The sequence below is a fragment of the Triturus cristatus genome, chromosome 1_2 (genome assembly GCF_964204655.1).
Source record: "Triturus cristatus chromosome 1_2, aTriCri1.1, whole genome shotgun sequence".
NCBI classification, from domain to species: Eukaryota; Metazoa; Chordata; class Amphibia; order Caudata; family Salamandridae; genus Triturus; species Triturus cristatus.
In genome coordinates, this window is record NC_140580.1 from 280123180 (window position 1) to 280147814 (window position 24635).

The 24635-nt window shown below is 45.0% G+C and overlaps 1 protein-coding gene across 2 annotated transcripts in view; it reads left to right on the forward strand.

The window, feature by feature from the left end:
- LOC146867160 (polyunsaturated fatty acid 5-lipoxygenase-like) overlaps positions 1–24635 on the forward strand; it is an 854256-nt gene that overhangs the window by 551831 nt on the left and 277790 nt on the right. For both annotated transcript variants that reach the window (XM_085603708.1, XM_085603710.1), the window contains one exon: positions 12243–12329. In XM_085603708.1, the coding sequence (XP_085459834.1) occupies positions 12243–12329 (87 nt within the window). The remainder of the gene's footprint in view (positions 1–12242; positions 12330–24635) is intronic.

The following is a 24635-nucleotide window of genomic DNA, read 5'->3' on the forward strand; positions in this document are numbered from 1 at the left end:
CCTTGGTAGCTTGGCACGAGCAGACAAGCTTCTCTCAGAGGCAGTGTGTTAAGCATTTGTGAACACATACAGTAATGCACTGAAAACACTACAGATGGACACCACACAGGTTTTATAAAAATTTGTATTCTTTATATAGACTTAACACAAGACCACAACAACAAAAATCCACAATACTGTACTCAAAATAGACTTAAAGACGGTAGAAGTAATTCAGTTCCAGTTGATGATAAATGCGACACGGTTCTCACAAAAGTACCTGGATGCGTAATGCAAAACAAACAAAAGGTTCGCAGAGAGGGTGATGCGTCGGTTCCTTGCTTTGGGGGAGGCAATGTGTTGCTCCTAAATGCTTGCGCAGAGTATGGGATGCGTCTTGTTCCTTACCGGAGAGGAGGTGATGTGTTGATTCTCGTACTGCTTTCCGGTTACGATGCGGCAAGATGGCGCTTCGATGCGATGCGACAATCCGGTGCGATGCGATAAGATGGCGCCCTTGATGCGATGCGACGATGTGAAGGCGATGCGTGCACGCCCGACAGCCGTGCTGCGAACTCTGTAACTTTGGAGCCGCGACAGTGCCTGCGACATGCTTCTCCGGTGATGCGATGGCAATCCGTGCGGTGGCCACATGCTTCTCCGGTGATGCTTCGGTACACAGCTGCGACAAAGGTATGCTTCTCTGGTGATGCGGCGGCAGCGACACGCTGCTCCGGCGATGCAACGGCAACAGCTGCGACTGCATCACGCTTCTTCTCGTTGAGTCGCGCTTCCAGCTCTCAGCGACATGCAGGCTTCTGCAGACAGAATCCCCAGCAAGGGAATTCAGAGGGGAGCTGGTGGTGAAGTCTTTTGTCCCTGAGACTTCAGCAGGAGGCAAGCACAAGTTCTATCCCTTGGAGAAATATTCTGAAGGTGATGAAAGTTCCTTCTCTTTTCCTTGGCAATAAAGAAACCTCTGCGGTCCAACCCAGGAACACAGCACATTGGGAGGGGGGCAGTCCAAACTCCTGCAGCTTCATTGGTTCTTCTTGGCAAAGGTTTGTCTTGTTTTCCCAGAAGTGATCTATAGTCCTGATGTCTGGGCCCCAATATTTATACTAGCAAATACTTTGTCCTCTGAAGGCAGAGGGTCCTGTACCTAGTTCAAACCAGTTCTGGGTGTATTCTGCCAGTGCACACCTTCTTCCTTTGTCAGTGTGGGCCAGGGTCTTCAGACACACCACAGGAGGTGGAGCCAGCATTGTGGAAGGCAGGCACATCCCTATTCAGACCCAGGTGCTACTCCTCCCACCACCCCACATGCAGATAGGGTGAGTCAGCATAGGGCTGAATAGACCTGTCTCCTGGAGCCTCCCCAGCCCCTGTAACTCACAAACCAGACATGCAATACACAAGCTAGCAGAGGCAGGCTGGGTGGTTAGGTAAGAAAATACCTACTTTTTAAAAGTGGTATTTTCAAACACAGAATGTTAAAACCAACTTCACTAAAAGATATATTTTATCATTCTGAGTTCAGGCATACTTCTAACATGTTCCCTGGGACAGTTAGGATTATAAGGTGTTATAATCAAACTGCCCATTCTGGCCTATGAGGACAGGTAGCCTGGCAATAGTGAAAAACGAAAATGGCTGTAATTCACTATCAGGACATGCCACACACATCAGGGCATGTCCTATCTTTTACATACAATGCACCCTGTCCTTGGGCCTACCTCAGGGGTGTCTGATATGGTCAAAAGGGAAGGTTTAGGGACTGGTAAGTGAGTGCACTTACCAAGTCGACATGGCAGTACTAGACTGCATACACGCTTTGCAATGGCAGGCCTGAGTCACACTTTATAGGCTGCTTCTGTGGGTGGCACAACCAGTGCTGCAAGCCCACCAGGAGCATTTGATGTACTGGCCCTGGGCACACATGGTGCACTGTACTAGGGTCTGACAAGTAAATCAAATAACCCAATCATGGAGTCACTAATCAATACATCAATTTAACATAGGGAGCACTTGCACTGAATAGCAGTGGCACAGTGCCCAAAGCATCTAAACCAGCAAACAGATCAAAAACAGAGGAGGCAATCAGTAAAAAAAAATGGAATGGAGACTCACGCCAATGGTACCAGGTCTAACAGTCATCATAGGCCCCACAATGGCTGGCTGGATTGTAATTCTTCAGCCTGCTTGGTAAAGGTAGCTTCCAGTATGGCCAGCCTGTCATGGCACACCAAAAAAGATGTAATCATCAAGTTTTCCAATTTGCTGGCAAACAAATCACCAAAAGCTCAAGTGGCAATACTGGACTTTAAGGTCCCTCAATGCCAGCAACTAACGACTTTTTCTGAGAGTGCTGGAAGAACTGAGATTAAGAAGAGCCCTTAGCTGGGGATTGATGGATGATCGCTTCAACAAGATGTGAATTGCCCTTAGGTAACGAAACCGTGGCCACATTTGACTTGGGAACATTCCCTATAGGAAATATCCTGAAATCTGGGATGCTTGTTCAATGAATAGCAGTAGGTGCACCTAATCCCAGCTCCTCTTTAACAGAAATAATTTCATTAGTTAATGCCCTAACTGCAGATGTCGAGTATGTTAATATATTAGATCCATTAAGCTAGTGTTTCAGGGCAAAAGGCACAGGGGGCATTTTTCATTTGTCCATGCCCTCATTAAAGAAGAAACGCAAAAGGGTTGACGGCTGGATCAGTTGTTACCAGTAATCAATCAATCAGTGTTTGTTAAGCACAAATACTGACCCGTGAGGGTCTCAACGCGCTGGGGGGGGGGGGGGGTTGGCTGCTTGTCCTGATGGAGGCTGAGGTTCATTCGAAGAACCAGGTCTTGAGATCCTTCCTGAATTGTGTAAGCAACTGGGATAACTGAGGTGGAGAGGCAGGTTGTTCCAGGTTTTGGCAGCGAGGTAGGAGAAGGATCTTCCTCCGGTCCTAGTCTACGGATCCGAGGGACGGTGGCAAGGGCGTGTTCGGCAGAGTGGAGTTGTCAGGTGGGTACATGGAATGAGAGGTGGGGGTCCAGATCTGCTGGACCGACCTCATGGAGGGCTTTGTAGGCATGTGTGAGGAGCTTGAATGTGACTCTTTTGTTGACTGGGAGCTAGTGGAGTTCTAGGAGGTGTTTGGAGATGTGGCTGCGGCAGGAGATGTTGAAGACCACTCTGGCTGCGGCGTTCTGAACATTCTGCAGTTTCCTGAGGAGTTTCTGGGTGACGCCTGCGTTGAATGCATTTCCGTAGTCGAGTCTGTTGGTGATGAGTGCATGGGTGACTGTCTTTTTGGCCTCAGTGGGGATCCATCTGAAGGTCTTTTGAAGCAGGCAAAGAGTGTGGAAGCATGATATGGAAACGGCATTGATCTGGTTGTTCATCATGAGGAGGAGTCCAGTATGATGCTAAGGTTTTGTGCATGGTCCATGGGTTTGGGAGATTCCTAATGCAGCGGGCCCCCAGTAGTCTTCCCAAGCGGAGGTGTTGGGGCGCAGGATGAGGACTTCGGTCTTGTCCGAGTTGAGCTTCAGACAGCTGTCTCCTCTCCAGGTAGTGACAGCCTTAATCCCATCATGGAAGTTGTTTCTGGTGATTGTGAGCTCATTGGTGAGGGAGAGGATCAGCTGGGTGTTGGCGTAGGATACGATGTTGAGTCTGTTGTTCCTGGTTATGGCTGCGAGCGGGGTCATGTAGACGTTGAAGAGGGTCGGGCTCTGCAGCCGATCTCTGTGGGTTCTGAAAGGAACGGTGGTAGTCTGACTCACTGTGTTCCACCGGTGAGGAAGGAACAGATCCACTCCAGAACTTTCTAGCGGATGCCAGCATCGTAGAGTCTTGTGCTTAGGGTGCGGTGGGAGAGGTCCAGGAGGATGAGGGCTGCTTTTTCTCCCCGTTCGAAGAGGGAGCGGATGTCATCTGTGGTGGTGAGGAGGGCGGTCTTGGTGCTGTGGTTGCTTCGGAAGCCTAATTGTAAATGACAGTAGGTAGTAAATGACAGAAGGTATTCATTAATGGTCACAGAAGCCTGAGGGGGGTTACCGATATTAAGAATAGTAAAAGACTCAATGAGGTACCATAAAGGGTCCCTCCACAAAGCCATTCTTTCTTCATGCTAAGGCAGTAGATGTTTGGGGGGTTGCCCACCACATCCTCCTCCAGGCTCCAAAGGGTATGGACAAGCCTACCGTTGGCCCGGGCTTTGCCGGAGCACATCCGGTGCTGCGGGGGTCAAGGTGGGCTTTTATACCACTGCTCTTTTGCCCCTCCTTCTCCTTCTCAGGCACACTGGTGGCTGGGACATGCACGTTTATAGCGCCGCTGCTGCTCTCCAGCCCATCTTTCTCAGTGGCACTGGTAGCTCGGACATGCATGTCCAATTTCAAAAAGGTGTATTAATTATGATGCCACCCGAGCTCCCCCCCCACCCTGTTGGGCCAGCCTCTCCCTTGAGGGTTCTGGCAGGGGTACACAAGTTGGATGTGCATTTCCAAGTTTAAAAATGTGTATTAATTATGGTGCCACCGAGCTCCTCCACCCTGTTGGGCCAGTCTCTCCCCTGGGGTACACAAGCAGCCCGGTGGGCAAAGGGTTAACAATGCAGGGGGGAAGCAAGGTTGTCACTGGCAATATATTAATGCAGGCAAGGGGAGTCATTCACTCCACTGCGAGTTGTTCCAGTGTCCTCATGGGACCTCTGACCCCCTCATGTTGTGCAGAGAGGAAAAGCACCTCAGACTAAGGTGCAAGCTGCTTGCCGCTGCCCCGCCCTAAGGCCTGTCGGCTACTGGGGGAGGAGAACCCTAAGCCCATTGCTCATGGCACCCACCACAGCCCCTACGGCTGAGATGAGCAGGCCTGTTCTGTTATTTTGGGAGCGAAGCCTGTTAGGCTTAAATTAGAAAGCTATGACTGAATCAGAGAATGTTTGGCATTGTTGTTTAGCATCTGGTAGTTTGCTGACATTCAGATTTGGATGCATTCAAGACAGCCTTTGAGTAAATGTATGTCATTGGTTGAGGAGATTTAGAGTTGATTGAGTAGACCGAGTTGGGTGTCATCAGTATGCTGGTGGATCTTGAGTTTGTTGTCAGAAAGGATGTTTCACAAAACAAAAGTTGCATATAAAAGTTGAAAATAATGGGAGACACAATGGATCCCCGGGGTTTTGCGCAGGTGACTTGAAGAGTCCAGAATTTGGTAGTACCTATCTCAACATGTTGGTATTGGTTGGGGAGGAAGAATATGAACCATTGTACAATTGTACCAGTAAAACCCATGCAAGTTTTCACGGTATGGATTAATGCCCGGTGGTCAATGGTGTACAAAGCTGCGGAGAGGTCAAGCAAGACCAGGAGGCAGAGAGCGATTTTGTTGTTGAGAAAGAGGGTGTCAATAACTATTTGAAGTTTGCTTGTTTCAATACTACAGTGTGGTCTGAACCCCGATTGATGGTCTTGAGGTAGGGTATTCTTTACAGTGAACTCCTGTAGCTGAGTAGCGACTGTCTTCTCGATGATTTTTCCAACAAATGAGACGTAGGATAGGATGGACATAGGCAAGGTAGGCTGGACGTAGTGTAGGCATTTTCAGCAATGTAGAGTATCTGTCTGGTCTTGAGGATATCTGGAATTGTGCCCTGGGTTAGAGAGGCAGTGTGTAGAAGTTGTGTGAGGGTTTCTCCTTCCAGAGACTTGATGATGGAGGAGGGAAGCATGTCATCTTTGTAGAAAGTGGCTTTAAGTGGGTTCAGAATGCTATAGAGGTTTGTGTTGGACATAACTACATAATTATTATCGTTGACTCTGTAATACATTAGCAAATACTTTGCATCTATTCTCTAGTTATGACTGGGCCATAACATCCACAGAAATACAATTTAAAAAAGATTTCTATTAAAATTAAACTTGTGTACAGCACTTTATCCCCGAACCCTGTGGGAAGACCAACAAGGGCCCATAAACCTGTGTTGGTTTACAAACTCTTAACTAGGACCCATGGACCCACGGTGGGCCGGACATAGGTCTATGAGCCCTTGCTGGAGATGGAGGAGTCAAGGCCAGGTTCGTAGACCTCAAGCCGCTCTGGGGTCAGCAAGTGCTCACACAGGATCCAAGAAACTCAGAACAAAATTAGATTTTAATTTTTCAATTTTAACTTAACGGTAGGGTGCTCTTGGCTGCCAAGGTATTAGGTGGGGCCTTATCGCTCTTTTCCATTTAATTTTTTAGGACATAGGGACCAGTTCCAATGTCCGATTATGGTGGCCAGCCAGCCAGAGAGATTTTGTGTCCGTGGACCTAGCTTTGTGTCTCCGGTAAGAACAAGCTTGTTCACCCAACAGATCGGGATATGTTTCAAATTTGATCAGTAGCTGGTCCACAATCGAGGGGTTGTGGACCATCCACGGACCAAGAATCCGGATATCTCTAACTTGAAACTTTTATGGCCCACGCTAAAACATTTTAAAAAGCTTACTTTTTAAGGAAAGTTGTACTGTCATGCCATGTAATTCTGTTCAGTGTTTTCTTTTTTGCTGTAGGGTAGAGCAAAGATTCCTATCTAAGATGAAATGGGAAAATTCACTTTTGTGATAACCTTGCTTTTGCTCACTCACCTTGTTGTATCTGAGCAAAACATGCCATGTTAAACCAAAATTGAGTGAATCTCCTTATGGTAAGTTCAGCGCCAAATGATTGAAAAGCCACTAATTTATTAAGAAAAGAAAATAAGACTTTTTTTAATGGAGATTCTGACATTATGACACAACTATAACTATAGAACTTGTATCTCGGACTCTGTAATAAATATAGAGGATTCAATATGACTAACTGTATAATGGGACCAGTATAGTAATCTAGGAGTACTAGTGACATCATGCATTTTTTGGGGGTAGTTAGCTTTTAAAAAGCTTTTTACATCAAAGTGCAGCTAAAAAACGGACAATGATTAGAATTAGACTGTATAGACTTTGTTTCACCCTTCCTGCATAGATCATTAATAAAACAATGGAAAATGATGAGGGTGTTGATCAGTGAAATTGGGCAGTTTGGTGGCTGCAGTGTTTTCTGCATAGTTATAGATTTACTACATTTGCCATATATTTTGCAGATTTCATTTAAAATTGTTTCTATCTCAAATGGATAAAAATATTACTGACAGAAAATGTGACACATAATTCACATTTTGCTGTAGAATTTGGAGACCCTTGCCACATGGTCCTCCATTCCACATAATCCTAATTGCACTGACAACATTAAAGCACTGCATAATGGTTTAGGGGATATCATTTTGATGATAAAATCTGTTGTGTGCCTGTCCATCTTCCCATGTTGGCTTATCAGAAATTGATCAAATTTGTCTCCTGCTGATCTTCAGTGTTGAGTTTCATTTTATCCCTGCCCGACACATTGTGGGATCGCCGCAAGATACTTAGTGATGTGTATCACCTATGGCTGATGCTCGTTTGTGCTGCTCTGATTGACTGACCCATGACAATTTGATAGCCTGACAGGGCATTTGCACCCGGCTGTCCTGGCACTGAACAGTGCCTCTCGAGATAAAATAAGCTTCAATAATGATACTGGACAGCGCTGTCTTTATATAAAGCCTTATGCACGAGTTTATCAGCTACTTCAAAGAGCTCTATTACACTAGAATGGTTCTATTGAGATACAGGGTTTATGCAACAGAACACTACACTTCAAGAAATCATTGCTGCAATCAACAGATTGGGAAGTCCCTGGGCTCCAATTGACTCTGTATTGAGTTTTACAAGGTGTTCAAGTAACTCTTAGCTCATCATCTTCTCGAGTTATAGCAGAAGCTCCTGTTGTCCTGGAAATCACCACCTACTACGAAGAAGGCCATAATCTGTACTGGGCCTGGGAAAGATAATATAGACATTCAATCCAAAAGGTTAATATCTCTCATGAATCTAGTTAATAACAGATTATTAACCCAAAATACTTATTGAAGCATGCGAATATGTAAATAAGTGAATAATGATGTTTTATCTTTTTATGGTCTTTAAAAATTGACGGATGTAACCATGGAAATGCTTTTAAGATATTGGATATCGAAATAAAGCTACTTTGAATTGAATTGAATTGAATTGAATAATGAAACCCCAGGTAGTTCTCTTGTCAAAATCTGCAATACCAAGAGAGGGCTTAATATCAGGACTGAGAAGTTGAACTTACTCATGCTCAGCCAGGAAGTATCGTTATTGAGCCCTTTTGTGTTTATTGAGAGTTTATAGACCCATCTTTTCTCCTTTTCCTGAAGAATTCTAGACAATGTCTTTGTCATAGATATCACCTGTATTTACTCAACCACTGTTCACCTCAAATAGTTAACAGTGAGTCCTGTACTTTTGTAATGGCTCCCCATCTTGGTAGTCATCCTTGTTTACATATCTGTAGTTTTACTTTTCTACAGGTAATGCCAACCTGAGGTTTCATGGGCAGGTAATAAAGTAGACCATGTGGGTGGAATTACATTTGGGATGTTGCACAGGATCCATTCTTTTTCCAATCCCAAATAATTTTTTTTTGATTTATCTGTCAGATGGCAGACACTACAGTTCCCACAGTGATAATGACACATAATCTGTGGTAGACCCAGAGTTATCAAATTGCTTGTTTAGTTGACCATTTACTGGTGTTCATCAGAATATCCCGAACGTTTCTCCCACTTCTAAGTGCATATAGAGGCTTTTCTAATTTCAAATCTCCAGTGCCCAGGTTTGCCAATTTTCGTTCTCTGCCTTTTTAAATCGGTTGGAAATCACATGCTAATTGTAGTGTCTGTTACTTTGAATAAGTATATTCAATAAGTGTATTGTTGTTATTTTTAGCTCTTTTCATCGTTCTCCGGATGATGGACTCAGGATAACTCCAATGTTTCAGTTTGTTACTAAGGGGCCGATTACAATGTCATTCGGAAAGCAGTCTAACCGAATCGGTTTCAGAATACTTTCCGACCGACTCGGGTTTGGGGAGTCCGACCGACCGATTACGATGTGTCCGAAGACCATTCGGTCAAACTCCTATTGCCTTCAATGGGAGCCTGTGTTCCAACCAACTACACAGGCTCCCATTGAAGAAAGGAGAGGGTGGGAAACATCGTGCACCCTGTGGCGGGCACCCCCTGACGCCTGCCATACTGTGCATGCATGGAAAGGGAGACCCATGGGCACCCCCATGGACCCCATGTGGATACCCCCGAATGAAGGGGGGCCAGCTACAGGCCCTCAAAGTCAGATTCCGACAGCCAAACCGTGTCGGAACAACGGATTCGGAAAGGCTGGCCGAATCCAACATTCTAATCGTTCTGCTGAAAATATGGTATGTAGACTGCTACGATTCGGATCCGACTGACTCGGTTACTCCGAATGCCTTTCGGAACCGAGTTGGAAAGTTCGAATGGTTTCCTGCCATCATAATCGGTCATTTGGAAAAGTGTCCGAGTCGGACGGAATGGTGGGTTCCGGATCGGATTTGGACGAACAGAAAACCCTTTGAAGCCTTTCCGAATAACATGAATAACATCGTAATTGACCCCTAAGTGTCTCTGCCTGCTTTTCAAAATACAACTGATGACTACAGTTATGGTGGAGTCTTAAAAATTGTCCATGAGGAAGATTTTCCATAAGAGAATGGGGTAGGAACTATTGAATCTCTGGAGACTGCTACTGTCAGATGATTTTTGGTGTGTATCAGTATTAATGGCCATTTACCTACCGGTAATCTTTATTACTCAGAGTCAACGGCCTCCCTGTCACAGTCATTAACATATGAGCAAATGAACCTCCGACCAAAACAATCTCCAAGTAGATATAAAATACCTGTTTCCCATCCCCACAATGACATGTCATGGCTTTCCACTACGGCTATAAATATCTTAATCACCAACCTCACTTCCTGGATTCCCCAAGTCTAACTAACATTGAAGCCAACTGGACTGTGACAGTGAGGTCTTTGACGTGGAGTAATAAAGATTACTGGAAGATAACAGGCCATTACTTCCTTGTCTGAGCTGCCCATTATAATCATTAACAAATAAGCCGATACATACGCGTTGGCACAGCTTCAAGGAAACTATTTCAGTCGAAATGATGATTCAAAAATTAATTTATTACTGTAACAAGAAAGTTGACTCACATCTCAGGAGTCCTTCGGGACTCCCAGAACAGAGGCTCCAAAAGTGGTAGCAACATTATGTCCCACACGCAACCTATAATGTTTCATGAGGTTATTAGGAGAGGCGTGTGTAGCTGCTGTACATATATTTGCCTTCAAGGCCTCTGTGAATACTACCCAGAAGGCTGCCACTCCTCTAGTTGCCTGTTCCAGGACATGTAAAAATTAAAAGTACATGTCCTACCTCTTACTTACACTGCACCCTGCCATGTGGGCTACCAAGGGACTACTTTAGGGGTGAGTTATATGTAATAAAAGGGGAGTTTAAGGCTTGGCAAGGGGTTTTAAATGACAAGTCAATATGGCAGCGTGACATTGCATTCAGGCTGCAGAGGCAGGCATGGAAAAGTTTTAGAGTGCTACTTAGGTGGTTTGCACAATAAGTGCTACAGGCCCACTAGTAGCATTTCATTTACAGGCACTGGGTATATGGTATATGCAAATTAGGTATATGTCAATCAAATCATGTTTGGGGGAGTGAGCACAAGCACTTTAGTACTGGTTATCAGTGTTAAAGTACATAGAGTCCTAAGGCCAACAAAAATGAAACAAGCAAAAATTGGAGGCAAGCAGGCCAAATGCTTGGGGGAAGACCACCCTAAGGCTGACAGGTATAACATATATGCTTTCCTGTTATGTATGCTCTTATTTGCAGAATATCTATCTCTCTATCTATCTATCTATCTGTTGCGTGTTTACATGTTTGGGTGTCTTATCTCACAGCGACTCATCAAATATGAAAAGTATACCATGGGTCCCTGAGATATAATAGGGTTCGTCCACATACTGACAACTGATCTGCCGAGCTTTCCCACTGTCAAGGTTACTAGGATTATGCAGTAAATTCCACAGCTAAAGAATCATATAATTCTACTGCCCTGACCATTGTCCATTGTTGTATCAGCAATCTGTGTATTAAAGGTAAACAAAACCTAAGCATTCACATTCCAATCAGGGTCCATTGTTACCTGTACCTTGAAGTGATGAGCTACAAACATATCTCCTTTCTCGAGACTAAGGGCCTCATGTAGGTAGCATACCAGTTACCACTTCTAAAATACCGAACGATACCGAATCGGTATTTTAGAAGTGGTAACTCGTATGTAGGTAATGAGTCGGTATTTTTTACCGATTCGTTACAAGTCGGTAATTACCGAATCGGTATTTACCGATTCGGTAATGAGGCATACCTTCCCATTGATGGGAAGGTATGCCTCATTACCGAATCGGTAAATACCGATTCGGTAATGGGGGGAACACATGAAAGGGTGGCAGGGTGTCACATTGACACCCTGTTGCACCCCTGATTCGGCCATGTGTGCACATGTGGCACACATACATGCCCTAAGGGCATGTATGTATGCCACATTGCACACTGCTACGCGCGTAAAAATGCTTCAACACATACATTAATTATTTACCACCAACTATAAGTTGGTGGTAAATACCGACTCTAAAACACACCCACACACTCCCCCTACATCTCGATTTTGGCTTCGGAATTTACCGAATCGGTAAAATTACCGATTCGGAATAGTTACCGATTCGGTAACATTACCGATTCGGTATTATTACCGAATCGGTAATTTTACCGATTCGGTAAATTCCGAAGCCAAAACTTGTCCCCCTACATACCAATAGCCAAAATACCGGTCGGTAACGGTATAATTACCGAAAATCGGCCGTTACCGACCGGTATTTGGCTACCTACATGAGGCCCTAAATGTTCTTTTTAAAAATACGATGAGTGTTTTTTCTAAAATGTACATTCCTGACTACAACATCAAGTATTGTTCTTTTCTTTTTACTGCATTCAGCCAACCAATATAGACTAGTATTCTATTTACGATTTTCCGTAAACAGTTGCCTGTCTGAAAAAAATGCTTTTTCAAGTTAACTGCCCCAAAATATAAATGTGACATATCTAATTGGTAAGGTGCAACATTGCCCAGTATTGCCTTTCTTGGGTTCTTAGGACATTTACTAACACTCGCCCTAAGGCCTCGCCTCATGGAATTTAATATTGTTTTGTTTCACAGCTTTTAATTCCTCATGTGAGATTCACCATTGCTATAAATGCCAAAGCCCGAGACCAGCTTATTTGTGAAAATGGCCTATTTGACAAGGTAAAAAACTTTCTGCAATTCCTACTTTACACATTTTGTTACATGTTTTTGGATATGTGTGGACATTCTGGGACCTCCTGCATCAATGTATTTTACAAAAGGCACTCTATGATTCCAAGGTCATTACACACTCAATACTACAATTAATTTAGAAAACAGAATCTGTAACCTTTCCAAACCACTCCTACTCTCCACATGCAACAATGTATGTTAGAAAAGCCACTCCACCTATATAATTCCTTTGAAAACACAGCACAAAATCTGCTGAAGCCACTTCTATTTTCCTCCTCTTTGCAATAGATAATTGGATTACTTATCAGTAATCTTCATTACTCATTTTCTTCCATACTCATCCAGCTACTATTTGGTGCAAGCTCATGTCATATGCACTCTATATTTTTAAATAACAATGTAAAAAGAAACACACATACAAACCTCTCACCCATGACCATCCACAAGCAAAGGGATGGTCAAAAAAGAGGCTCCCATCACTTCGTTAGCAAGACCTGAGTACTCAAAGAATCAAGGCAGAAACATCTCCAGTGTGGAGAATAGGGATGTCCTTGGACAAAGTGAGGAAGACCCAATGTAAAAAAAGCTTCTTTGATGGCCATTACAAGAATTATATTAACGGGTGTAACTACTGCCCATGGGGATCTTTTTGCATGTTGTGTAATGGGAATGCGACAGATGTTGAGGCACGGAACCATGGGAAATCCAGAAGAGGAAAAACATCAGTGAGTGGAGTAAGTCTTACATTGAACTTTGGCCGCAGCAGCAGCACACCTGTAGTTCAGGCAGGAGCACACATACAAAAGGCTGCAGACTACTGTGCCATCTTTGTGATAGAGTAGCACTCCACCAAACCCTGAACCAGGCCCTGTGATAGTTGCAGAGAAGAGGAAAACTGGCAGGGGTCTGGCAGGTGTCTCGACCCCTTCCAATGTGATATGTGCATCGGGAGTAGTTTACCCCAATAGTATTTTCAAAATCAGCTTGTCTCTTATTTTCCTGAGGCATCAAAGAGAGCGCTCTCTAGAATTTGGTTCCATAGATGGAATTCATTTTGAGCAATGTAATTCGTAGAGGACAAATCACACCTTTGCTTCAATCAGAAGAGCCTGTACATTGAATTATAGGTCACATTTAGACATGTAAATTTGAAAGCTGTTTGTGCCTGCTCGAAACGTGTTGCTTCACTTGTGCCTTCTGGATGGATGACAAAACATCAAGAATATGTCCAGCAAATGCTATTTCCAAAGCATGAAAATAGTCCAATAGCGCACTGTCATGCAAACGGCCCAGACAGGCTTGTCCAGTTTCAATACCAAGACATTTTTTTTAGCATACGTTGCTTGCGCTTTTATAATTTAGCAGAGCACAATCCACAGAAAATTCATATTTATATAACTTTTTTTCTTGATCAAAAAGTTGGAAGTAAATGGAACAAATGCACATAAATTATTGCACAAGGGGCCATTGTAACCAGTGCATTAAATCTTACCCCCTATCTATTATGGGCCAATGCTAGCCCTTCATCAGGGAAAACTGCTGTGAACATAAATAATAAACAAACAATATACCTCATAAGACCATATTTTAAAAAGTAAACAAACACGAAAGTACAGATAGAAGGGCATGCAACTCGACGAATGCTGCTCCATTTGACACAGTCCATATAGAAGAGAAAACAGTGTCATGTTCCAAAGGCTGTAACTGACGAACATGTGCAGACCAGCAGGACCGTGTGGTATAAAACAAAAGGTGCCAGTCAGTGATGCAGTGCAGTGTGCGCACAAAGCAGCGAAAGCTCACTCGCAGATAGTTCAACAAAAACAGCCGTTGTTAATTAAGGTAAAACAATGAACACAATACCTGTGTAAACGCAGCCTCCAGCAAAACACTGTGGTGCCGAAAACCTATAGTGTGAGCCACGAAACTGAAAAGAACCCCAGGTTCTCACCTTATCCTCAGATATCCCTATGCGCTTCAAAACAACGTGTGAGGAAACAAGCTGATCAGTGTTGAGTAAAAAGAATGCCACAGTGGCTGCCATTAAACCGCTAGTTTGTCTAATCATTATGAATGAAATGAAAACAGGCGCCATTGGATTTGAGAAGAACCACAGACCAAACCCTGTGTGGAGGGTGGTGCTTATCAGAAAAAACAATTGTGCAATTCTGTAGTGTGAAGCACAAGAGTTAACAAGAGAATAATGCCATCTTGTAAAGGGTCATTGGCATAGACAAAGGTGAAGAATGTGTGAACAAAACAAAAAGGTGCTTCCTTAGGAGAAACCAAAACAGTCCCAACCAGAAAAGGAAGGAACATATATTTCAGCTGTGATGAAAAAACAGACATCAAACATGATTGACAACTGCCATCTCAAGCCTACAGCAGAAAGAGTGGAAACAGTAGAGAAGTACCTACTGTGATCACTTTCAGGGAAGTAACTGAACTGTATCCTCAACAACATAATTTGAAAAATGACAATGTACAAGTTGTGGTGAAAGGAACATGTGAAACATGTGGCCAACAAAATAGATGGTCCAGCAACGAACTAATGCTAAATACATTATACGATCATAAAAAACAAGACATTTCCAATCGGTCATTCAACTCCATGGGTGGAAGGGTATTTAACAGTTTAGTCCAAACAATTTGTCATTGTAAGAATCTTTTGTTAATGTTGATTTCAGGGTTGAACTTGCCCACCTCGAGAACTTGAAACTGCAGTTTGACGATAGTGTGTTTGTGTTCATTCCAGTACATGGCTACTCTAGATTTGTTTTTGCTTGTTTTGTATGTTGCTTTTGTGTTCTGTATTTCTGATTTTCCTTTTTCTTTTTGTCTTACCTATAATACAAATGTTCACATGGGCATTTTAAAGCATAACTGCAGCTTCTGGTGCCACACGTAGCTGAGGGTTATAAAGAATTTTGTGATCTATATAAGGATGAGAGATAGATTTACAATGATAACATTTACCACATCTCACAGTCCCCCTATATTTATCAGTGGGCATTATATTCCTTTCGGTGGATAATATTTCTTTTATGTTGTGCGAGTGCTGAAATATAAACCATGGTTTATCTTTGAATACATTGCCAAAATCTTTCTCGATTTGTAAAATTTCCCAATGCTTACTGATGACGCTTTTGATATTAGATCTTTGAGTGGAAACATTTTGAAACAAACATAAATTTGGTTTGCTGTTCCTTGTGAGTTTTTTCAGCAGTGTTCCTCTGTTTATTTTGCTCATACATTACACTGACTTAGGGTGGAAATGATTCTTTCAGAATACCCGCATGCTCTCATATGAGCTGTAGTGGACTGAGTGAGGGGCACTAGGACCCTGCACTGGACAAGAAGGGCAGGGAGGCAACTGGACGCCACTTCCGGTCAGGGAGTGGAAAGGAGTCCAGCAGAGCAAGGCACGAGAACTGACGTGCCTGTGGGCCGAGCATAATAATAATAAAGAAGTACAAAATAAGCGTACCTGGTCTCCTGCGTGCTTCATTGGCGGCAACAACACGACATCTGGCGACGGGAGTGGTGGGAAGTTCGAAGCACCACCAACCGCATGCACCGCAGTCCCTTGAAACAACAAAGAAACGGAACCAGGCGCCCACCCTGGTCCGACCGCCGCAGGAAAGTGCTCACAGCGAACAGCTGCGAAGACCGGAGTCCACCCGGTCGCAGGAGACATCGGAGCCAGGAGCCCACTCTGGTCCGAGCGCGAAAGACAGAAGAAACACAGTAAGAAGTCCCCCCACCCGCCTGGAAGCGATTGGAAAACGGAGGAAAGCGAAGGCATCACGGTGCACCCGACCGTGTCCAGCCGCTGCTGCAGTGAGAAGAGCCCCCCTTCGCGCGTAGATTCAAAGCCAAATTTAGTGTCAACGCGGCGGCCATCTTGGGGTCAGGCGGGAACAGCCAATCAGCGTGCAAGAAGCAACAGTGGCCATCTTGAAGTCAGTCACCAGAAATCTCGGTCTCGCGAGATGCGGTGGCCATTTTAAAGACAGGCAAATAAGCCAATAAGGAATGAGGAAGGCAGGAGGCCATTTTGAAGTTAGGAAATGAAGTAAAGAGCAAAGGAAAAGTGAAAAAAAGGCCAGGAGACCGATTTGAAGTAGAACACAAAGGTGCAGTAAAGGAAAAGTGAAAAAAAAAAAAACAATAAATAAAATAAAATACAGACAGTGAATGGAAAAGTAACAATACAGCAGTAAAGAGAGTAGAAGCATCGCTGTCACCATAAGACGGAGAGGGAGGACAGAAAGAAGGCCCGCACAAGAGCCACACATCGAAAAAAATGGTTCAGCCTATCGAAACCACAAGCTGGCATCCGGTGGGAAAGTGGATTAGGCAGTTTGAGCGCAACATGCGCGCCACGGATGTGGTAGACAGCAAACACATGGACCTCCTTCTGAATCTCGCAGGGGATGAAGTGGAGGATTTGCTCATAACATTTCCCAGCAAGCAAACAGCGACCTACAAAGGGGTGATACAGTGTCTAACAGCGAAATTTGACCCGCAACTGAACATTGACTTTGAGAGATACACTTTCAACACAGCGTGTCAGAGAACAGAGGAGTCCTTTGATGACTTCGCGACACGACTGCGAAACTGGTCACATACTGCGAGTTTGACAAGTTCGACAATGAGCAAGCAATCAGACTGCGCATCATTGAAGGCTGTCAATCTGTGGAGTTCCGTGCACGTGTCCTGAAAGAACCGACAACCCTGGAGAAGATACTAACAATGGCTCGAGCGGACACGAGAGCGACAGCACATGCCAAAGAGATGCAGCTGGGGAAGGAGAAAAGAGTGGAACAGGCAAATCGTGTCACAGGAAATATCAAGAAGAAAGAATACCCGGTGGCCTCGCCCGCAAAGAAAAATGAACAAACATCATGCTATAGGTGCGGACTCTACTTTCCGCATGTTGGTTCATGCCCGGCGATGGGCCAGAGATGCAGGAAATGCAACCGAGACAATCACTTCGCAAGCGCCTGCATGAGCAGGCAGTTCAGAAGCGAGCGAGGCAGAGGGGCGAGAGCACGGACGTCCGAAAGCCCGGCACAAGGAAACGGCGAATCACAGTTCCTCTGACGAGTTGGAAGAAACAGCAGCACCTGTGAGTGTAGCACGACTGTGCCTCATGTCCGACGCCCCCAAGGCAGACCAAAGACCAGAACACATTCATCTCACAGCTAAAGAAAGAATAAAGAAAACCGCAACCGTGGACATTGAAGTAGAACGGCATAGCACTCAGTTTGTGCTCGACAGCGGGGCCACATGCAACATCATGTGCATGTCAGAGTATATGAAAATGAAAGTGAGGCGGCAGCTAGCACCGTCCACAGTTGATGTATTCACCTGGGGCTCCTCGAAGCCGGTAGAGAACATGGGGAAGTTCACAGAGACGCTAACATTCAAAGAAAGATCATGCCAAGAAGAGGTACACGTGCTGAGAGGTGACGTCCCAGCACCGTGCCTGCTAACCAACGGCTCGGCGCAAGTGATGGGTCTTTTGGCGATGACATACCACATGTCGGAAAAAGGGAACATTCTGCAGGAACATCCGGCCCTCCTGAAGGGCCTAGGAAAGTTAAAAGGGAAACAGATCACGTTGCACATCAACGAGGCAATCAAACCAGTAGCACAGCATCATCTGCGAGTACCGGTACACCTACAACCGCAAGTAGAAGAAAAAATTCAAAGCCTACTGCCCCAGGACATCATTGAGCTGGCAGAAGGACCAACGCCATGGGTGTCTCCAATAGTGGCAGTCCCGAAAAAGAACACCTCAAAGATCCGCATCTGTGTGGACATGAGGATACCGAATACAGCAATAGAGCGAGAGCGTCACCCGGGGCCACATCTAAACGAGATGATCAGCTGTCTTACGGGAGCCTGTAAATTTTCCAAGCTAGACCTGTGCAAAGGGTACCACCAACTAGAGCTGGACCAACAGTCAAGATACATCACCACATTCTCGACGCCCATGGGCCTGTTTCGCTACCAGAGACTGAGTTTTAGCACCTCATCTGCTGCAGAAATATTTCAAGAAACGATAAGGCAGGTGATAAGGCCGGTGAAGAGCAGCCTAAATTACAGTGATGACATCCTAGTATTTGGGCGGTCAGATGAGGAACATGATAAAGCACTGCATCAAGTATGCCTACAGCGGGAACAAGCGGGACTAACATTGAACACTGACAAGTGTGAACTGGGGAGAAGTGAACTGGTGTTCTTCGGACACATCTTCTCCAAGAGAGGGATGAGGCCAGATCCCAGCAAAGTAGAGACACTGAAAAACACGAATCCTCCCAAGAATGTCGCAGAAGTAAGGTCATTTCTAGGGCTTGCCAGCTACTGTGCTCGCTACATCAAGGACTTCGCCACTGTGAGGAAACCGCTCCGAGAGCTAACAAAACAAGGGCAGAAGTTCCTGTGGTCACAGGACTGCAGCTGGGCATTTGAAGCGATCAGAGAGGCCGTAATGACCGTAGATCACCTTGTCTATTTTGACCCGCTGCTATGCACGGAACTGACGGTAGACGCCAGCCCAGTGGGGCTAGGAGCGATACTAGCACAACACCTGCCGTGGAGAGATTCACCAAGGAGGATTGTTGCATATGGAAGCAGAAGCTTGTCTGACATTGAAAAGGCATACTTGCAACCAGAAAAGGAAAGCAGTGGTATGGGCGTGTGAACACTATCACATGTTCATTTATGGGAAGTCGTTCACCATCATCACTGATCATCAGGTTCTGGTGACAATCTATGGCAATCCATCAGCGAAGATGCCACCACGCATTGAGCGCTGGGGCATAAGGTTGATGGACTCCGACTTCAAAACTGTGCATAAGCCGGAAAAATAACACAACCCGGCTGACTATATGTCGAGACACCCTCTACCACAGTCACCAGAGATCGCATCAATGGCTGAGGAATACCTCAATTTCGTACTGAAACAAAGCACTCCGCGCCAATAACACTAGCGGAACTAGAGCAAGAAACGGAAAAAGATGCCACCCTGTGGCTGGCCAAAGAAACGTCAAGGATGCAGAGATGGAGACACATCAACAGCTATTGCACCTGGAGAGTAAAAGTAAACAAGGAGGAAATGCTGGCACTAAAGAAAGTACATGAAGAACTATCGGAGACAGAAACAGGAATAGTGATGCGGGGAACAAAGATAGTGATACCAAGTTCACTAAGGAGACACTGTCAACGTGGCACACGAGTCACACCGTGGAATGGTGGCAACGAAAAAGATGTTAAGGGAAAAAGTATGGTTGCCTGGCCTGGACACAATGGTGGAAGACACCATTGCGACGTGCCACATCTGTCAAATAACTGTCAGGCTCCTCAACTCCTCAGGATCAGAATGATGCTCATTATGGTCCACCTCTCGATAGCTTCAAGTCTGAGAGCTATTATAGCGCAGATCAGTGAAGCGATCGAGCGAGGGAAGGAAGGAAAGGGAGGGGACAGCAGGGAAGGAGACCTGTAAAGACACAAAGATAACACCGTTATTGTCCAGTTAACCCCAACATTCTCTGCCCCTACACCTTTTGTTAGCGCAAAGTACTAAGAATAACCACCTGTAAAGAAAAATAAGGATATGTGTGGTTCCACAGGTTTCTGGTCACGTGCCCAAGAACCAGAGGCCGGCAAAACAAGGCCTCGTCACAACCAAGAACACACACACGCACCACTACAAGGGAGAAGACAGCGTTAGTTTCAGACATGCGCTGTTATCTGAGCATCCTCTCTATGTGTAACCCCTCCTCTTCGTTTAACGTACCCAGATTCTTCTCTGGTATGGTGTCACAGAGGTTGTATGAGACCGTCTTGTCTCATCCACAATCCCCTGCTAAGGATACACAATCATAAGAACACAATTTAGCGATCTCACATCCTTGAGACTGTATAGTTCCACACATACAGGTAAACAGAGTGTTTCACAAACAAAACAAAGGCAGTCTTTGTTCACTCCAGGTGAACAATTCGTGTTTGACCCATACGAGTCTGTTGTTTTTGAGTAGGCACGTATAATGCTTAGGCACAGGTATTCCTGTTACTCGCAACGAGGAGGAACACCAAGTGCAATAAAGAGAACGCTATGCCAATTAACAATTCTGCTCATGCGTACCCAAAAGATCTGAAAAAATATCTTTGTTCAAACTCAATCCATATTATGCAAGATTTCACCATAAACGTCTGTGACCGAGCTGGGCACGTCTGGAACTGTTGTGGTGCACTGCACCCTTACCGTACCATCCCGAGTCTGCCAAACAAAGGTCTTAACTGGTTTACTCTCACCGGGACCTTTCTTATGAGGCGCGTTTCAAGCGTTGATGATCCGGAGAGCTCCTCCGACCGCCGTACTGGAACCGTGATCAGGGGCAGGAACTGCTACAACTATAACCAAAGACGTCTCTGCAAACAAAATAATCGGCAATGCCGCCAGGGCAGAAGGGCTCTATTAAGACTTCCGAAACTGCACGCGCATGCCGAGCTGCCGCTAACACTCATGGGACATGTAGTCCTTGAGCGTTCTCGCGCTGCTAGCGGGGAAAAACCAGGTTGTTTCCGCTTTCGCTGCGGAAAACAGGACAGGGCCACGCAAACCTTACAGTAACAGGACAACAAACCAATCCTGAACCGTTACAAATGTCAGAACTTCCAAAGGCGGTGTGGACAACGTTGGCGGCTGACTTCTTTGGGCCAATAGACACGGGCACCTACCTGCTCGTGATCATCGATGAGTACTCCCGGTTCCCCCTAGTGCGACACGTGTCATCAACGTCAGCAACAGCGACGCTGCCAATAATGGATGACATCGTTGCGGCTTGGGGCTCCCAGAAACACTAAATACGGACAATGGTCCTCCATTTTCAGGAGAAGAGTTCTGAAAGTTCATGGCCTACCTGGGCATTAATCACCGGAAGGTAACGCCGCTGTGGCCACAAGCGAATGGCATGGTGGAGCGGTTCATGGGGAACATCAAGAAAGCGGTGCAATGAGCAGAGCTGGCGCAGATCTCCATCGGACAAGCGCTATGTCAGATTGTACGAGACTACAGAAACACACCACACAGCTCGACGGGAAAATGTCCGGCTGAGTTAGTACTGGGAAGGACCAGCATGACAAGGCTCCCACAGATAGAAGCAAAAGAGTCACCAGAGCATGGCAAAATCCCAACCAAAGACAACGAGACAAAAGAAAAGATGAAAGTGTATGCAGATGGCAGGCGGTGCGCCACCCCGTCAGCCCTCAAAGAAGGAGACGCAGTGGTTGTGCGTCAGCAACAGCAAAGGAAATCTGACAGCGTGTTCTCAAAGGAACCTCTCACGATAATAAAAGTGAAGGCCCGATGATCACGGCTGCGTCAGAACATCACCGAATAACACGGAAAAGTTCTTACTTCAAAGGACTGAAGACCGTAAATGAAAGTGGCCAAGATACTGCGACCGGAGGAGATGAAGCGATGGATCACAACGGGACAGGAAAAGACAAGGATGAAGCGCGAGCAGAAGAACAACAGGAAGAGACTTGTCCAAAGAGAGCGAGCAGAAGGCCAAAGAGACTTATTGAAGAAATGCAGTGAGAAATGCCTACGTGTTGTTTCCTCACTGTGAGCTATCTTTTCTCTCTTTTCTCAGTATATCTACATTATCTTTCTCTCTTTTTCTCTTTTCTCTCTCCTCATTTCTTTGTGACGAAAGGGGGAGATGTAGTGGACTGAGTGAGGGGCACTAGGACCCTGCACTGGACAAGAAGGGCAGGGAGGCAACTGGACACCACTTCCAGTCAGGGAGTGGAATGGAGTCCAGCAGAGCAAGGCACGAGAACGGACGTGCCTTTGGGCCGAGCATAAAAATAATAAAGAAGTACCAAATAAGCGTACCTGGTCTCCTGCGTGCTTCATTGGCGGCAGCAACACAACATGAGCATAGAGAAAGTCCATTGGGATTTAAAACTAACTACCTTAGAACAAATTAACCAGCATTAAATGATCTGCCAACTTAAAACTTGTGGAGTGTTTTGATTACAATATTAATTGATAGGAGTGTGATGCATAATTTTTCTGTTACGCCCAAAAGCTGATGTAACATCTTTGGGTAACAGGGTGTTGGATTTCCTGGTAGCACCAACGTTTGACAAACCTTGATCTTTGATGTGCAGCAAATTTATAACCACTGTTAACTATCTTTGTATGCTATGCTGTAATATGTTAGAGTGTTTTTGTCATGCTTTGCTATAGGTTGTTACAGGAGGATGTATTAAGTTGTGTTAGTGCGCTACACTGTGTTGTATTAGATTTTGTTATGTTGTGTCCTGATTTGCTATGATGTTATTTTAGGGTTTGTTTTGTTATGCTATACAGTGTCATGCTGTGTTATTTCATGATATATCATGCCGTGTAATGAAACTGAATGCTGTGTTATGGTGTGTAGTGATATATTGTGCTGTTATGTTAAGATCTGTTTTGTTGTGTTGCTATGTCCTATGCTGTGTCATCTTATCATGGGTTATGATGTGTCATGCATGCTAGTCTGTTATATTATAGTATGCTATTTGTCACTATGTTATGCTGTGTTGTCAGCTTATGTTTTGTTGTGTTTAGCTGTGCCATTCTGTCTTATGTTGGGGTGTTGTCTGCTTTGCTGTCCTATGCTGAATTATCTTAAGGTGTGTTATGATGTGTTATGCTATGTTATACTGTGCTATGTTAGGGTTTGTTATTCTGTCAAGCAAACCTATGCTATGTTAGCAAGGGTCAATTTGCAACATGCTGTACTACGCTGTGTTATTTTATGGTATGTCGTGGTGTTGTGCCTTGCTAGAGTGCACGCTGTCAGGTTGCATTATGTTGTGTTGTGCAGTGTTATATGTTGTCACTTTAGGATTTGCTATGTTGTAGCATGGTGTACTATACAATAGTATCTTCTGGTGTGGGGAAACGGCCACTACAACGCGGCCGTTACCATGCATAACAATAACCACGCATGTATTACAATGCATGCGTGGTTAACACGAATAGCCTTTACCTTGCATACCTTTACTACGAGATACGTACTAAAGGCATGTGTGGTAAAAGCTAAAATTAAAAAAGGAGGATTGGGGCGTCTCTCCCCCCCCCCAAAAAATGCGTGTGAAAAAAAAAGGGGGATTGGGGGTCTCCCCGCCCAAAAAAATGCACCTGAAAAAGTACCGATCATGGAGGCAATCGGGAGGCAATCAACGTCGTTAGAGGAAACGGAAAGACACTTACGTTTCCTCTTTACGACGTGCGACGTCAACAACGAAGATCATGGAGAAGAGACGACAGACGAGACGACGAGGAGAGGTAAGGGGAATTTTAGATTTAAAAAAAATGCAGGGGTCCGATTTTAGGGTTAAGGGCAGGGGAGGGGTATTTGTAAGAAGGTTTTAGGGGTGGGGGAATAACCTTTACCAAGAGTATGCCCTTACCATGCATGAATTTACAACGAAAATCGTTGTAAAAATATGCCTGGTAAAGGAATATTCGTGGTAAAGGTTATGCGTCGGAATGGCATTCGCGTTGTAACGCATGCGTGGTAAAGGCATGCGTTGCAACGGAATGCGTTGTAACATCATACAACCCTGGCGAGTTGTGATATGTTGGGCCCTGTTCAGCTGTGTACGTTATGTTATGTTGAATCATGCTTTACTGTGTTTTGTTATGATGTGCTATTTTAGAGCATGTCACAGGTGTCATTCTGTGCCATGTTAGGGTCTGGTTTGTTATGTTGTGCAGCGCTATGCTGCCTTTATTATGATGTGTTGTGATATGGTTTGTTGTGCTGTGCTGTGCTATGCTATGTTATCAGAAGTTGTATTATGCTTTATCATATCTTTCCACATTGGTGGTACTGGTGATTTGGGGCCTGAGGGTGAGTTGGAACTACAATGTGAACCAGTGCACCTGTTGTTTCCATGACCCCTGGAGACTGGCGCTGATCATTTTCTGCAGTGTGTCCTGCTAAATTAAGGCATGTGACACACTTTTGGCCACTACCTCAGTGCTCTTGTGATTGAGGGGCCTTGGACAATAGTGCTCGCCTTCTCGCTCCCCCAATGGGCTCCGATGAGAGCTGAGGCCCTCCGTAGGATAGGGAATCCAACCGCAGGCTGGTCGCAGTCCCCAGTTGTTGCCCTGAGCCGTTTTGGCTGAGGATCTCTATCCACAGAACCATGGTGAGTCACTAGAGCCTGCATTGCTGCCTACTGGCCTCGCTGTTGCAATAGGCGTCACCTTGG